Source organism: Phoenix dactylifera, chromosome 2 (assembly GCF_051530095.1).
Source record: "Phoenix dactylifera cultivar Ajwa chromosome 2, Ajwa_hap1_PhDact_Kaust_v1.1, whole genome shotgun sequence".
In the NCBI taxonomy this organism is placed as follows: domain Eukaryota; kingdom Viridiplantae; phylum Streptophyta; class Magnoliopsida; order Arecales; family Arecaceae; genus Phoenix; species Phoenix dactylifera.
The window spans coordinates 44,371,029-44,386,790 of record NC_143191.1 but is presented as its reverse complement, the minus strand read 5'-3'; the positions used below and the strand labels follow the sequence as shown (position 1 = coordinate 44,386,790).

Genomic DNA, 15,762 nt, shown 5'->3' with positions numbered 1-15,762 from the left:
TGTTGGAGAATGGGAATAGTCCCAGATTGGATAGGCAAAGTACCTTTGATGGCATAAAATACTCATAGGCCTCTCCACCTGCTAACTTAAGCCTTTGGGTTGGACGTTAATAAAATATTATTTAGATCTGATATATATATATATATATATATATATATATATATATATATATATATATCCCAAAATATAGGCCTTTATCAGTTTGACACTTATCTTATAGAAACTAGGAAATGAAATAGCTTATGACAATCAGAAGAAAAACGTGGGAGGATAAGTACCTGCAATTTTCTGTAAACATACCACAATGGAAACAACAAAAGCAAGAAAATTATCTGCACAATGTTATGTAAGGATGACAAGCAGAGTTAATTTGATGCAAAATTTTTGATAATGGAGAATAATATCAAATTTGATGTTGTATCTATATAACAAAGAGTTATGTTACCTGCACATAGGACAAAACCACCACAATGCCCAATAGACTATAGAAATTGGCTAGGAGGATGTTGAGAATAAAAGGAAGAGAATCATCAAGTGTGTACAAATCTGAGGACAATCTGCATAGAATAATAGAATTTGTTGAGTAGGAATTTTTGAACAGCAAGAAGCTTTTAAAAAACCATACTAATCATAACCTGTTGAGTATTCGCCCACTAGGATTCTGATCAAAAAAATGTACAGGTGCATCGACAAGCTTATTCAGAAGCTTGGTATGCACCTGAACTGCAGCACGTAGACCACCGTATGAAAATGAGAATGCCCTTGCTAAAGTGAAAAGGGAATTCACCAAGCCAAAGATGGAGAGAATAACCTATAGAAACAATCAAAACTCAACTACTATGCTATGTAAGAATATGTGTTCCTTCCATCAAGTAGATTTTCAACATATAAACAACATATTATTACAACATTTTCATAGATGGCATAACCAGCTCTTGATAGCAAGTTGGATGAATGAAAAGATGCAAACCTTACCAGATAAAATCTTGTGTTCTCAGTTCCGGTGGTATTATCAACCCAGTGCGATAGCCAGAGATCATTTCCATTGCGAGATGCTTGCATAAAAAATGCTGAAACACATATGACAAAAACAACAGGCCAGCTGGCAAAGGTAGCATAACTCCTGTTGAAGTGAAGACAATGACTTTTCAGTCATACAAGGAAAAAGTTGAGAGAACAAACCAATAAATTTCACTGGCATAATAATATATAACAATTTAGATATTTTGGTTTAAACTGGCACAAACTTTAATGAAATAATCACTCACTTATAAACACTAAGTTCAACTCTTCCCTCTTTTCTAAACTCTGTTTCAGCAGTCTCTTGTGCTTCCTCAGAAGTTGCTACGAAACCACTCTCTAGCAGAACATTAGACCTCAATTCATCAGAAGCACATATCATGCTTTCTTTTCCTAACAATTGAGATGATGGGAACTTTGAATTATTTGGTACATAAGTTGCCAAATATGGTGACACTAAGAAATTGGCTGACATTCCAGCCCACTTTACATGTCCTCTATCCATGATCACAATCATATCTGCAGAAGAAATTGCCTGTATAAAGACAGAAAAAAGTAATTTTTTCCTTCATCTGTTTCATAGCAGAAAAATTTAATGTTATCGACCATCTTCAGGAGACTATTAATATTATTACAACTCTTTAATAACTATATGTATAGATGGAGTATCCAAGTAAAACAAATTGTAACCATATAAAAAGTAAAACTAGTTGGTACATGTACTGACATATGTCGTGATGATATTATGTCAGCACTGATAAGAAAAAGTGAAACGAGCAAAGCGGCAACTTTATTGTCCATGAAATTATCAGGAATGCACGACATTATTAAAAAAAAACATTAATTTTTTATTCATTTGACCATTACAATAAAACTTAACATATAACTTATTACATCAAGCAAAATAATGGTGAAGGATCTCCTAAAAGCAAACCTGAACATTATGGGTACATAGTACCCGTGTTTTTTGATTCATTAAAGGACCCAGTATAGTTCTCTGTAAAATCCAGCAAGCAACCTGCGAATCAACTGCGCTAAGTATATCGTCAAGCAAGTATATGTCAGAGTCACAATAGACAGCCCTGCAATGTTTTAAGGTAGTTTTAAGGTTAACAGACAGTGGTCTAAACCTCATAATGACAATTTCTGCATAAATGAGACTTCACCTTGCCAATGCGAGACGGGCTCTCTGCCCACCAGATAAGTTGACTCCTTTCTCTCCAATATATGCTAGATCACCTCCAATCATCAGTGAAATGTCAATGTCAAGTGCACATGCCTGTAATACTTCTCTGTACCTGTTTTAAAATAAAATTCCAAATATCAATCAGGAAGTGCAACAGAAAAACATTTCTGCCAGGCATTTTGTAGAACTACGGTAGAATTAACTTACAACAGAACAAGATTTCAACCTCTATAAAAATATTAAAGCAAGGCTTGCTTGAAATGAAAACAAAAATAAACATTTAATGAAGGCAATTTCTGATAAAAAGGAGTAAAATGTTACATATACTAAAGTCCACCTTCTAGCATCATACTCCTTTCCAAACAAAATATTGTCACGAACTGAACCAGACTGGATCCAAGGAACCTACATTGACCCGTAACAACAATCATAAAAATTTTCTACTATGATTATAGTTTCATTTGAACTAGAAATGCAAGGATAACCTGTGGCACATATGCTATTGACCCACAGGCTTGTATAACACCACGAATAAGATGCATCTCTCCCAGAATAGAATTTAACAAGGATGACTTGCCAGAACCAACCTGAAAACAGACAACCAACAACCAAGTGTACAAGGCAAAAATAATAAACAAAATACTGAGACCACAAACATAATGTAAATTCATGGCTAATAAATTAGATTCGATATAATATATATGCATGCAACTCATTTAGTTTCTTATAATACTTGCTAGACACCCTTCCTTCTTAAAGCCCATGAGATCACTCTTCTTGGCACCTTTATCATAAACTTTCTCTAAATCAATAAACACCATATATAGATTTTTCCCTTTTCTCTATATTTTTCTACCAATTGTCTCAGTACAAAGCTAGCCCCACCACTATAGATCTTTCAAGCAAAATCCAAATTGATTATTTGAAACGGTTCTTTTTGTTCACAATGACCCATAAGCTTAATTTTCCAATAATTAGAACAATTTTGTACATTACCTTTATAGACCAATCCAACAATATTTCTCTAATCATCTAGCATTTTCTTAGTTTTCATGGTTTCATTAAATAGATTAGTAAGCCGATTTAAGCCAATATCTCCTATAATTTTTCAAATCTCAATAAGTATTTCATCTGGCCCTGATGCCTTTAATTTTTTGCATTCTTCTCAAAGCTATCTCCAATTTGCTTTTATTAATTGTACAAATAAAACCTTGACTTCTCCCTAATTGTACTTTTTTAATAAAGATCTCTTCCATAAAATCCTTATTTAACAATTTTTCAAAATAATGTCTCCATCTCTATTTAATTTCCTCATCTTTAACTAATATCTTATTTTCCTCACTTTAAATACATTTAACTTGATCAACATCATTAGTTTGTCCTTTGCAAAGTCGGTGGAACCGATACGGGGCACCGTACCGGTTCTCCGGCGGCACGAGTTGGTACGGGCCATGCCAGGCCTGTATCGACGGAGAAGAGGGCACACAGATCGTAGAAGAGAGAAAAAGAGAGAGAGAAGGGGGAGAGAGGGAGGGAGGCCGGTGGAGGGTGGCGGACGCCGGCGGAGGCGAGGCCGCGACCCGTTTTTCTGTTCGAATGAAACACAGGTCCAGCCGCAACCTTAAAAATTTACGATTTTTAAAAATTTCGCAATTTGCCGACTTCACTTAAAAATCGCAAATTTTTAAGGCCGCGGTCGGACTCCCATTTCGTTTGAAAAAGAAAAACCGGCCACAGCCTCCATCAGCCCTCCGCCACCGTCCCGCCCTCTCCCTCTCCCTCTCCCTCCCTCCTTCACTCGCTTTCTCTTTTCTTCTCCTTCTCTGACTCCAGCAATGAATTTCGTTTTCGTTGCTGGAAGCGTACCCGTGACCCGCCGGTATGGCTTGGAACGGCCGGAACCACTCGATTCGGGACGGTTCCACCGACCCTGATCCTTTGTCTATCTTTAGCTGTTTTGTAAAATCCATTCTCACTTTCTTTTGAATCCAACCTATCATATAAATTATTAGCCTTACTATCCTTTTAACATCTTTCTTAGTATTTTATGAAATCCTTAACATCGTTATTAGCTCCCTTATATTTTATGGAATGGGTCCAAATTTGATAGCAACTCTTATATATCAATTGAATTATTCTTTTTTGGGGGTTGAGTATACTACGAAAAATATTTTCAACCATGGGTTTAAACATGTCATTTGCTTTTAACTTCACAAAGTCCAATACTCTTTCTTTTGCTTTTGGAAGTTAAAAACTGCAATAACTTGTTAAATTTATATGCTTAAGGACTACGTAGTTATATAAGTCATATAATCAAACAATATATAGAAATTGTACTTATAAAGTTTAATATGTTGCTAAAAATGATTGGGTGATATTTAATGATATAAGGGGTTGTATGATCGATAATATATAACTAATGCCGATACAAGGATTACATCCAGATCATTTAGGGCCTTTTTGATCAAGAGGGAACTCCATATTTTAACATCAATGTCCATAAGAACAATATACAATACTATAAATCCTAATAGAAGAGTCAACAGTCAGCCAATTTAGCAAGAAATTACCAGATCTTTTTTGTTTCTTTCCAAATCCATTACACAATAACCTTACAGACACAACATTTATGGCTTTCATCTTGCTCAAAGAAAGTTGGTCCACATCCTTAAGATTCATTTTTCTAACTAGTAATACTTCCAACCTGAAACTTGTTATCATTCATATAATTATGACCTAAAACCAAGGTCATTTGAACATCTCCCATAGACCATTATAAAAGACACTTGAGCAAGCTTGGCAGATCTCTAAGATTTATTTTTCCTAACAAGCGATCATCCTGACTTGAAACTTGTTACGATTCATACAAATATGACCTAAAGCCAAGGTAGTTCAAAGATTCTCCATAGACAATTACAGAAGTCATCAAAAGCAAGCTTATGAATAATTAAGTGCTGATGTAGTAGTCAATGAAATCCAATTCCTTCTTCAAATTCAGCAAAAACCTTCAAAAAAAAAAGTTAATACACTCACCTCTCCAATTATAGCAACAAAGATGCCCTTTGGAAAGTCCAGTGAGATGCCATCCAAGATTACACTATTCCCCACCTCATAGCTGCTAGACCAAACACAACTTGCATTTTGGAAAACAATAGCTTTGGGATTAGCACCAGCATCAACCTCACTTTCAAAGAGACAAGGTGAGGGACCGTATGTGTTTAGTCGTCCACCAGAAGACTGCTCACATTCAGAATTATGCTCAGGACAAGACAAATATTTGCTCAATCGCCTGGAAGATATCATGGCCTGTGATGTATTTCACATTAAATGGAGCATTTTGAACAACATACCTCTAATATGATAATAATAATAAAATAGAAAATAACAAACGAACAACTTACATCAATCAATCCATTGATCACCCAAGGGAAAGAATTTAAAGGAGAGATCAATGTGTTGAAAAGGGCTACACAAGTGAAAACCTGCAAGAAGATAAATTTGGAGGCATTTTGATACACAAATTACAACTAAAGTCCAAAGTGTTTTGACAAATAAAATATCATACAAATGGAACAATAAGCGTCATTTTGTTACCGTAGCAGCACTTAATGAGTGACCCATCAGTGCGAAGACGCCAAATGTAAATAGAGAGAAAAGTGTCGGTGTTGTTGCCCAGAAAAATACACACCATGCATCCAAGTATTTCCTTGTCTAGAAATGGTAGCTTTGATTTTCAGCATATAAATTCTAAAGCAATGATAAATTTCTTTTAGGTGAAACTAAGTGCCACATACTGAGAGGTGTTGCACTTCCATCGCTCTTCTTTCCATCAAACGCTTGGTGAATAGATGCTCCCAGCTATACATTTTTAATGTTCGGATATATGTTATAAGTTCTCCAGCACCTCTGATCCTGTTCTAGTATTCAGGTTGTCGCATGTGAATTATGTGCAGGAAAAAAATGAGGTATCGCAGGCTTTAAGCGAAGATAGCATACATAAATGGTTTAAAAAGAAATCAAAAATGTTAACTGTTATAGTTCTTTGATTCTGAAGGCTTAAATATTGCAAAATATGAATTTTTATATTATAGAAAATAGCAGGCTGATGTAACTCACTATCCCCTTGACTTATGGGCATAGAAACTGCTGCGGGTTCTCAATAAAATACACGATGCCTTATTATATGCAAGATTTTTGAAAAGTTAGTACAATTTATGAATGTAGAGGAATCACTACCATGAAGTTTACCTTTAAAATTCAATCTGGAGCAAGGTCTGGTGAACTGGTCGGAATCGACTGGTTCAGTCTGTACCATACCGGTGCCGGCCACCGGTATGGTATAGCCATAGAATTCAGTTCTGGCCCCAACCGAACGGTTCCTTGCCCGTACCGGTGCTCGCACCAGTACAAGCCGGTATCGGTGGGGTTCGCACCAGTACAAGCCCGGTACCGGTGTGAACCGCACCGGTTTGCACCGGTACTCGCGGGGAAGAAGAAGAGGAAAAAGGAGGAAGAAAGAAGAGGAAAAAGAGAAAAAAGAAGAGAGTGGTAAAGACTACCTATCGAAGGGGAGAAGAAGACCTCTCCTGCGGGGAAGAAGACTACCAGGCCTCTTTCTTCCTCCCGAGCACCTCGCGGGGAAGAAGACCTCCCTTGCTTGCAGGAGAAGGGGGGAACGAGAGAAGAGAGGAGGAGAGGGGAAGAAAAGAGAACGACTCGGGAAGAAGAGGAGAATGGGAAAAAAGAGAAGAAAAAAAAGAGAGGCCGAGGGAATAGCGCCCGCACACGGGGGTGCGGGCGCGAGTGGGGAAACGCGTCCCCGACTCGCGCCCGCGCGCGCTCCACGTGGTGCGAACCGCGTGTCGACGCGCAAGGAACCTCGCGCGCGCGGTTCTCCGCGCAGGGCAGTGAGCCCACGCGGAGCAGCCTGCATGGGCTTTTAATGCCACTCTGTGGCAAAACACGGACGTGCGTGCGTCCGCGCCTTTTCTTTTTTTTTCTGAACCAATTCGGTACCGATTCCAATCGGTACCGAACTGGTACCGGTCTCCACCGGTACGTCGGTTCGGTCGGTAACACATACCTTGGTCTGGAGCCTTTTTCTATGTATATTTGATCACATTATGATTCACTAAAGCCTTCCTAAGTTCAACGACCAGCTCTCAAACTGAGATTAACTGTCAACTCTAGAATTGGAATAATGACCCAGTCAGAAGTTGGCAACAAAGGGGCTTGCCATCTAACTTGGAACATTGTCAAGTAGCAAAACCTATTGTATCAGAAGATACAAAATATAGTTCCACCCCCTTCTCTTACAAAAGGATATGCAAAGTATAGATGAATTACAAAAACTATATGTCAAGAATGGCTGTATGTATAAAGTTTAGCTGCCAAAATCAGGAGCAGGTGCAGGAGGTGGGATAGGCTTTGAGTGCTGGCGTGCAGAAGCAGATTTTTTCAAAAAAGAAACACTTGAAGTAAGAAACTTAGGAAGTGGGTGCAGGTTCAAACTTCTGGAAAAATTCCAAAACAGGCAGGTTACCATATATAGATTATTCCTGCTACTAAGCTACAGAGGCCTTGCAATAATTTCTTTTCTCTATGCATTCAAGATCCATGAAATTGTGACACTTACAAAGATGGTTATAGTCACTGTTATCTGAATAGTACTATTGCAGTTTTTATCCAGGTCTCCAATATCTGAAATTGTGACTCTATCCAGGTCTCCAATATCTGATAGAAGTCATATGTTGAGGTATCCTGTGTTGTTTACTTTAAAATTATATTAGATGTTTAGGTGGTCACAATCCAACACTGGACAGTAACTCATAGTTTGCAAGATGATCGTTGAAAGATAAGATACATAAAAAAATGGCATTGCAAAGTCAATGGACTTTATTTTCATACCAGAAATTTATAACATTATCTATTATGGATGAGATATGACAAGCAACAAAAACTTTTTAAACTGGCTATGCAAAAACATAGGTAAAACTAAAGTGAATATAGTGGTTTCAAAGAATCTCATTTTCTGAATACAATGCATGGATTCCATTTTCTTACAAGAGTTAAGTCGTGATGTGCATGGTGTTGGAAATTGTGTCCCAAAGCCAATTTTTAATTGTAAGAAATTGGATTATGTATATATTTTATTAAAATGAATAAAAATTTATTCTGGCAATTTTCTATTCATCACAAGTGTTACATCTTCAAATTGAACTCCTGTGTATTATGATGAAGTCCTTAGGACTAATTTAGTGGATAAAAAAGGTTTTATCATTTAGTCCTTAAACCAGTTCGCGACCAAATGATGAGCTGTGACAATAGCTATGTCAAGTATAGGTCGTTGTGTGTCATTTAGTTGGTTGTCCTCTTAAACCAAGAAGTGTGGAGACACTGTATGGCATACAGGTGAGATGTAGGAGTACATCATCACTGAACAGTGACTCACCTGCGTAGCACTCCACTGTCGGGAGTTAGCTCGCAAAACGTATGGGCATAAGTACCCCTTAGACCTGAGACTGTCCCGGTGACTTGCAAGCAACTTACTGTACTTAGGCACTGGATGACCTGAATTTCTAATTCAGGGATCGGAAGGATGCTGGGTGCAGTCAAGTACTCGCGAAGTCTGTGTACGAGTCAAGATGGGATTGACCGCTCCAGATTATAGGAGTTGATGTCTCGCTGTATTTCAATTCAGTAAAACCTTGGCCAGGGTAAACCAAGTGATGGTCACTTGATTTGATTAATTGAAATACACTATGGATGACCGGACCCAAAGTTCGACAGTCCACTCTGAGGTCATCTTGAGCATCGATGGTCATAGGGATGAATTATGCAACAACCATACGTCTAGGTTCTTGAATGTTGCTTTGCATATTTGACCTATCCGGACGTCGGGTATCATTGCTAGATGGTCACCTCGATTAGTGCATGGAGTAGTCCATGTACTACCGGCTTAGTGTTCGAACTTATCGGAGTCACGCACATTAGTCAAGCTAAGTAGGAAGGTCTTGACCCAATTTAATTAAGAATTAAATTGAGGGTCATTTGGAATTTGGTTCTGTCTATGTTCAGCTAGCACTGAACATGAGGTATATGCTAAATTTCATGGATGAACAACTAATTAAGTCTGTATTTCGGGTCAATCAAGTTATAATTAATATAATTGAACTTGATCAGGACTCAATTGTTGAAATTGGATTTGATTGGGTCTAAATTAGTGTAATTGGGCTCGATCATGATTTAATTAGGATTTAATTTCGTATTTGTTCTGATCTAAGTCGGACTTGGATCGAGCCGAAACTGGACCTAATTGTATCTCTCATGAGTCGGACTCATGTGGAATTTTTTCGGGTCAAAAATCATTCAAATGGGCTGTCAATTTGGTTTAGAACCAAATAGGCTTGCTTTATTTCAAAATGGGCTAACCCATTTCCTATTTGACTAATCCCATTTAAATGGTTACGGCTGACTTGTTTTTAAACTCCCATGGACCCGTGGACCACTCCCCCTCATGGACCCTTAAGGATTTTTTTGTGAACCGCGATGGAGAAAAGCCTGGGAGGAGAAAACAGAGCCTTCTTCCTCCCGGCTTCGTCTCCACACCGTGCCACCATCTGGCCTCCGGCCGCTCTGCCGTCTGGACCGGAATGTCCGGTTTTGAACCGGCTACATTCCGGTTAAATTTGATTTTTGAAATCCGGCTGTTATCAGATGGATTTACTATTTTTTCCCCACGTTTGTTTTTGAAACGAACGTTATGAATTTATAACGTATGGATTCGTAAAGACAATTATTACTCCTCTTAAATCCTCTCTGCGTTGGCCTATAGATAGACCAACGTTTTCCTCTTGAATATAGAACGAATCAGAGAGAAAAAGGTGTGAATCTGTTCGTGAAATTTTGGGAAGAAACTTCACAGACAGAGGCGGCTTCGGTGGGATTTTTCTAAAGGAGAAGAGGAAGAGAGAAGAAGTGGTCCTTCTCTCTCAATCTTCTCCCAGTGGCAAGCATTCAAATCCGGCTTTCTAGTCTCCTCTCTTCTCCTCTGCGATCAGTCCAAAATTGAAGCTCTCGGGTTGGAAACGGGAGAGAAGGAAGAAGAAGAAGGAGAAGAAAAGAAAAGTGTTTCTTCTAGGGTCCTTTTTGCAAAAAGTGGTTTTGCAAAATACAGATATCGTCCAACCTTCCTACAAAGCTCGACGTGCGTGCGAAGTAGAGGGCTTGCAGATCCAGGCCTTGCAGAGCTACCTTCAGGGATCTAGATCCAGATCCCGATTCAAATTACCTCGACCAACTTCCGCTACGGGCTTGAGGTAATTTTACATAAAAGTTAAATTTAATATTTATAATTGTTATAAATAAAATAAAATAAAAAATTAAAACTGATTTTTCATGCCTGGCGTTCGATTTTATCGGACAACTCGGAAATTTTTTCCTTCACATGGATGGTTCATTGATGTGTGCATAGAACCTCTCACTGAGAAGTGTAAGAGTTCTGTAAGCATGTGGCACTGGCTCATTAAAACTGTGAGAAACATTGACTACTCTTCCTCATCAGGGAACATTGTGCTGAAACTAGAGTATTTGATTGAAGATTCTCTCTAATTCCATGAATGTCAATGGTACAAAATTACAAATGCAATCCACTTTACATATAATGGTTATGTTTGGTTGCTAAAGCAACATCTACTTTCTTCCATAACAGGTATCCAGAATCTCTAGGTTAGATTTGATTTTATCAGAATTTGGTAAAAACAGGATACATGACCCTTATTGGTTTCAACTCCTTGCAACCATGAAACAATGGAGGTAAATATAAAATAACAAACTATAAGATCTAATCCATATTTTTTTTTTCAATTTTGTCTCATGAAGATCTGTTTTATCCTTTCCTACTACAGCATAAATTAACAAACCAAATCGATATACCTCTCATCCTTCTGTTTCATCATTTTCTCTGTTGCACTTGCAATCATTGTAGAGATCCATTTATTTACTGCATATAAAGTGGTGATGTCAAACAAAAATGCTGAGCCATTCAGCAAACATATGATTAATTAGAAATATAAAAGATAGAGATCCCTAGACTACAGATATAATTGCAGTGATTGATTAAATGATTGATAATATCAACATTCATGTGAAGGAAGAAGAGAAGAAAAAGACAGGGCTAATGACCTCAATACAGAAAAAAATTAGTGGCATCCATACCTGGTATAAGCAAGATGGTTATCGCAACACCAGAAACAAACGCAAAACTGACCTGTGTATATAGAAGATACAGTGCCACACCTATCTGCAGGGGCAAACTGGTAAAACATACAATGTCAAAACTAGATCTAGAGAGAGAGAGAGAAAGATGTTTTTTCCCCAATGGTAAGTATTTCATTACCAATAGTGAAAAAAGTAGAACTAGAATGAGACCAGATTTTTTTATTTTTGCTTTTGAGTCAGTCTTGTTTGCATTATTTATGCAACCTTCTAACATCAACACCCACCAACATGCTGTAACTAATTGACAAGACAAATTAGGTATAAGCACCAGTTTACAATTTAGTCAAATCGACACTCATTATGTTTGCATTTTGCCTGCAAAATTTATGAATCAAATACAGGATACGTAAAAAATGAAAAAAAAAATAAACAAGAAATGACCAGAAATTCAAGAGCTTATAAGCAAGAAAAAATAATAGCATGGGGGGTTGGGGGGGAAGGGTGGTGGATGTGACACTCAATATATATGTTGTACTTTAAATATATGTAATTGATTGTACTATTTTATATGTTTCATCTCACTAGTTGATTTTAGGATATTTCATGTTGCTTCTTGTAGCATGCAATATCTCATTAATCATTTTATGTTTTGTATCACTTTAAACCAACAAGATGCATCATTTAGGTTATACCGGAATCATACAGATATCAAAAAATGTCAAAATATCAAATTATACTTAAAATTATTAAAAAAGTTGAAAAAAATTGATTATCAATTAATCAAACCTGAAAAGCTTAAAATGGGCGTGCCGGAATCAAGCCTAAAAAGCTTAAAATGGGCATGCCGGAAACAAACCTGAAAAGCTTTAAAAAAATGGGTGTGCCGGTTACGGTGTCGATACGGCACCGACCCAGTACGGTACCGACTCGCCTGCTGACCGATACAGATCCTGGTACCTGTTCAACGGACCTTGCATGGGGCTGTAGAAGATCGACAAGCTTCAATCAACAAGTTCTAACCAAGGTCTACTAGCCATATCCCCTAGTCTCAAGTCATTTTTGTAAGGCCTCCAGTCTCAGGTCTATGCCTTCTTTTCCATCACTATATACGGAAAAGAGAGAGGAGTCCATTTAAGAAAAAAGGCATGACATATGGAAAGGCATCACATATGGCCTTTGGTTGCAGATTCAAGGTAAAGGTGGACACAAAGCATACAACCATATGTAGGAAAGAGAAAGTGGAAAGTAGGGAGAGAGAATAGCGAGGAATAATCACAAGAATTGAGTACAAGGAGGAGGGCTAGGTTACTCGAGAGGAGGTCACATGCCTGTATACAGGAGAAATATTGTGTTGATCTTGGAGATGAAGATGCTAGTCTTAATGCATGAAGAAAAAGGTAGTCTCCAAAGGTGAAAATGACAAAAAGGTGAAAGATTCATAGCGATTTATTACTATATCAACGTGTAATTTAGAAACTTTAATTTTTACATGATGATCTGACACCAAAACTCTTTCAGACTCTGCCAAGATGGATAATGTATAATTCCTAATGTTATCACTAACCAAGGAAAAGGTTTGGTTAAACCATACAACCAAGATCATACTTATTCATAATGGCCAAACCTAAAACCTAAACCTGATTATATCAGGCCAGGTTGGTGGTTCATGACAAAAGTGCGACTATCAGATAGTCCTAGTCAGGAGGCAGAACTGTTCCGAATCGGGCGGTTCCGGCCGTTCCGAGACGTACCGACGGCTCGCCGGTACAGTTTCGATAATGAAACCAAAATCCATTGCCAGAGCCGGAGAAGGAAAGAGAGAGCGAGCAAGGGAGGGACGAAGAGGGCGGGAGGCTGGTGGAGGGTAGCGGACGCCGGCGGAGGGCTGGGGGAGGCCGCAGGAGTTGAGACCGCGGTCGGTTCCCCTGTTTCGAAACAGGGGTCTAGCTGCGGCCTTAAAAATTTCACGATTTTTAAGTAAAGTCAGCAAGCAAAATTTTTAAGGTCACAGTCGGACCCCTGTTTCGTTCGAAACAGGAGAACCGACCGCCGCCTCGCCACCCACAGCCTCCGCTACCCTCCGCCGGCCTTTCTCCCTCTCCTCCTCTCTCTTTTCCTCTCCTACGGTCTGCGTGCCTTCTCCTCTGTTGGTGCAGGCCCGACACGACCTGTACCGACTCGTGCCGCCGGAGAACCGGTACGGTGCCCGCTACCGGTTCCGCCGACCTTGCTCGTAATATTGAAATAATTTATAATTTTTACTGCATGACCATGTTGTGTTCTTCTTCTTGGATGTTACTCCAAAGTTGAAGAGTAATTTTTATGGGAACCATGGATGTTATACCCTTATTGAATTCCAAGAAGGATCCTTGGGGCCAAAGGGTACATCCTACTTTGCTATCCATGACACAGTAATTTTTTGTTAACTTGATGTATGATCAGCGAGATGGCAATACAATAGTAGGTTTACATTTAAGCATGAAATCTACTGAGTTACAGAAAGACAAGAAAACATAATAGTACATATAAAATAAATAATTGAACATGCAATGCTCTTACAGAATGTCATACCTCCACACATCATGAAGGCTATTACACAAATTAGCTGTCCGATCTGCATCTATAGACATAAAAGTTTGGACTTCTCCATCAGAAAAAATTGAGCGTTCGGCTTGGCTAATGAATAGGCACTGCCAATTGCAAACCAGAAATTCATTATGAATAAAAATAAAATAAAAAAGAAAAGCATATGAATATTTAACAGGAGAAGTCAAGATCATTTCATATCCTGACAAATTGGTTCTAGCCTGTAAATTTATAACAACAAAAGATTTTCTTAGAAGTATTAATTACCACCTTCATTGCTCAAGTTATCAGCATTATACATCTATCGGATGCCCAATATCATAAGATAATCTACACATACAAGTGAAAAGAAAAGAACCTTATGTTTTAAAGCCTAGGCCAGTGGTTCAATGAGAAGATATTTATATTAAAATTATAGCATATCATATGTGCTTCAGAAACCAGTAATTTTTTTCACCTCTCCTTTTGTTGTACATAATTTATGATTAAATTCACTCTTTTATCTGCTCGAGCAAGCAGTTGACTGCTTCTTCTTTGTCCAATCATATAGCAAACAAAGAGTATTTAAAAAGAAAGTGCAGATATTGTTGAGTAAATGATCAGAAATGGAACAGGTTCTTTTTCGGGAAGCGACTAGCCCCATCCAATCACTTCATTATGAAGGGTATAAGAACTGAAAGCCCATCTAAACTTGACAAATCCCAAAAATCAACAAAGCCCCAAATCCCCAATTCAAAATTCAAATTCAAAGCACACCGTACCCTGAATCCTTAATCTTTTAGATATTGTGAGATTTCATGTTGTGGCAGCAAAAGCTTTATTCTGAGATTCAGCTTACATGTAGTAGAATTAAGAAAGTGATATATGATAGAATAAGAAATATAAAACTGCCTAGTTCAATAGACTAGTGCGAAGTGGTTATTTTTGCCAATACGACGAGTCCATCATTCACATTTTGATGCATGTGGAATATAATATGCATCACAATTGCGCATATAAATGACTCTAACCAGAGGAGCATATGTGTAGGATGCAAGTATGAAATAAATCCGCTGTAGAGGGCAACACCCCAAACATATGGAATTAACATACATCATAGTCCCTCCCGACACACACACACACACACACACACATATATATATATATATATTCAAAATATTAATCTATCATCTATGCAGTTTTATGTAGTCCACCAGATTCCATCACATTCATGGCAGCTCTTATATCAGTCATTTTCAATTAGAGATCTGAAAGCAGGTGGAAGTAAGAAAATCTAAAGCAGAGATCAAAAAGATGCTTAAAGAATATACTTATAAATAGAATGTAGATACTAGATAGAAAAGGCAAATGATCAGCAACCTATTACATCATGCTTCATCTCATCAAAAGCAAGATAATAAGTAGCTTACACACACAAAATGTGCTTGAATTATGAAGGATAGAAATTTTCTCTGCATAATATCATATTAAAAGAGAGATAGGAAAAAAATTAATTACTCCATACAGATACAAGATTAATACATGTTTTCAAGTAACAAGATGTATGAAACAAGTTTTCTTTACCTTGCGATACAGTATTATCATTATGCTTGATCGCAACATCAACTTCAATTTCCCAAGACGAAAAGTATATTGTGTGTCTAGAAAGGATCTGCACTATAACAAGATGTTATCACAACAGTGTAAGACATTGTAGGAAGATCTAATCAAGAAATCTACTATGAAGCATTTCACTTCAGAAAATATAAAAT

The 15,762-nt window shown here is 37.8% G+C and overlaps 1 protein-coding gene across 3 annotated transcripts in view; it reads right to left on the bottom strand.

Moving 5' to 3' along the window:
- The window catches only part of ABCC13 (multidrug resistance-associated protein 11), a 45,579-nt gene that overhangs the window by 9,535 nt on the left and 20,282 nt on the right, over nt 1–15,762 (bottom strand). For 2 of the 3 annotated variants that reach the window (XM_008805482.5, XM_088716561.2), the window contains 17 exons: nt 15,575–15,662; nt 13,997–14,115; nt 11,423–11,520; nt 11,141–11,207; nt 6,001–6,118; nt 5,801–5,917; nt 5,608–5,688; nt 5,240–5,512; nt 2,692–2,793; nt 2,544–2,611; nt 2,187–2,318; nt 1,955–2,102; nt 1,269–1,555; nt 976–1,123; nt 636–811; nt 446–557; nt 279–332 (listed from right to left, as the gene is read on the bottom strand). In XM_008805482.5, coding sequence (XP_008803704.4) covers nt 279–332; nt 446–557; nt 636–811; nt 976–1,123; nt 1,269–1,555; nt 1,955–2,102; nt 2,187–2,318; nt 2,544–2,611; nt 2,692–2,793; nt 5,240–5,512; nt 5,608–5,688; nt 5,801–5,917; nt 6,001–6,118; nt 11,141–11,207; nt 11,423–11,520; nt 13,997–14,115; nt 15,575–15,662 — 2,188 coding nt within the window. The remainder of the gene's footprint in view (nt 1–278; nt 333–445; nt 558–635; nt 812–975; nt 1,124–1,268; nt 1,556–1,954; nt 2,103–2,186; nt 2,319–2,543; nt 2,612–2,691; nt 2,794–5,239; nt 5,513–5,607; nt 5,689–5,800; nt 5,918–6,000; nt 6,119–11,140; nt 11,208–11,422; nt 11,521–13,996; nt 14,116–15,574; nt 15,663–15,762) is intronic. The other variant, XM_008805483.5, reaches the window with a different exon arrangement.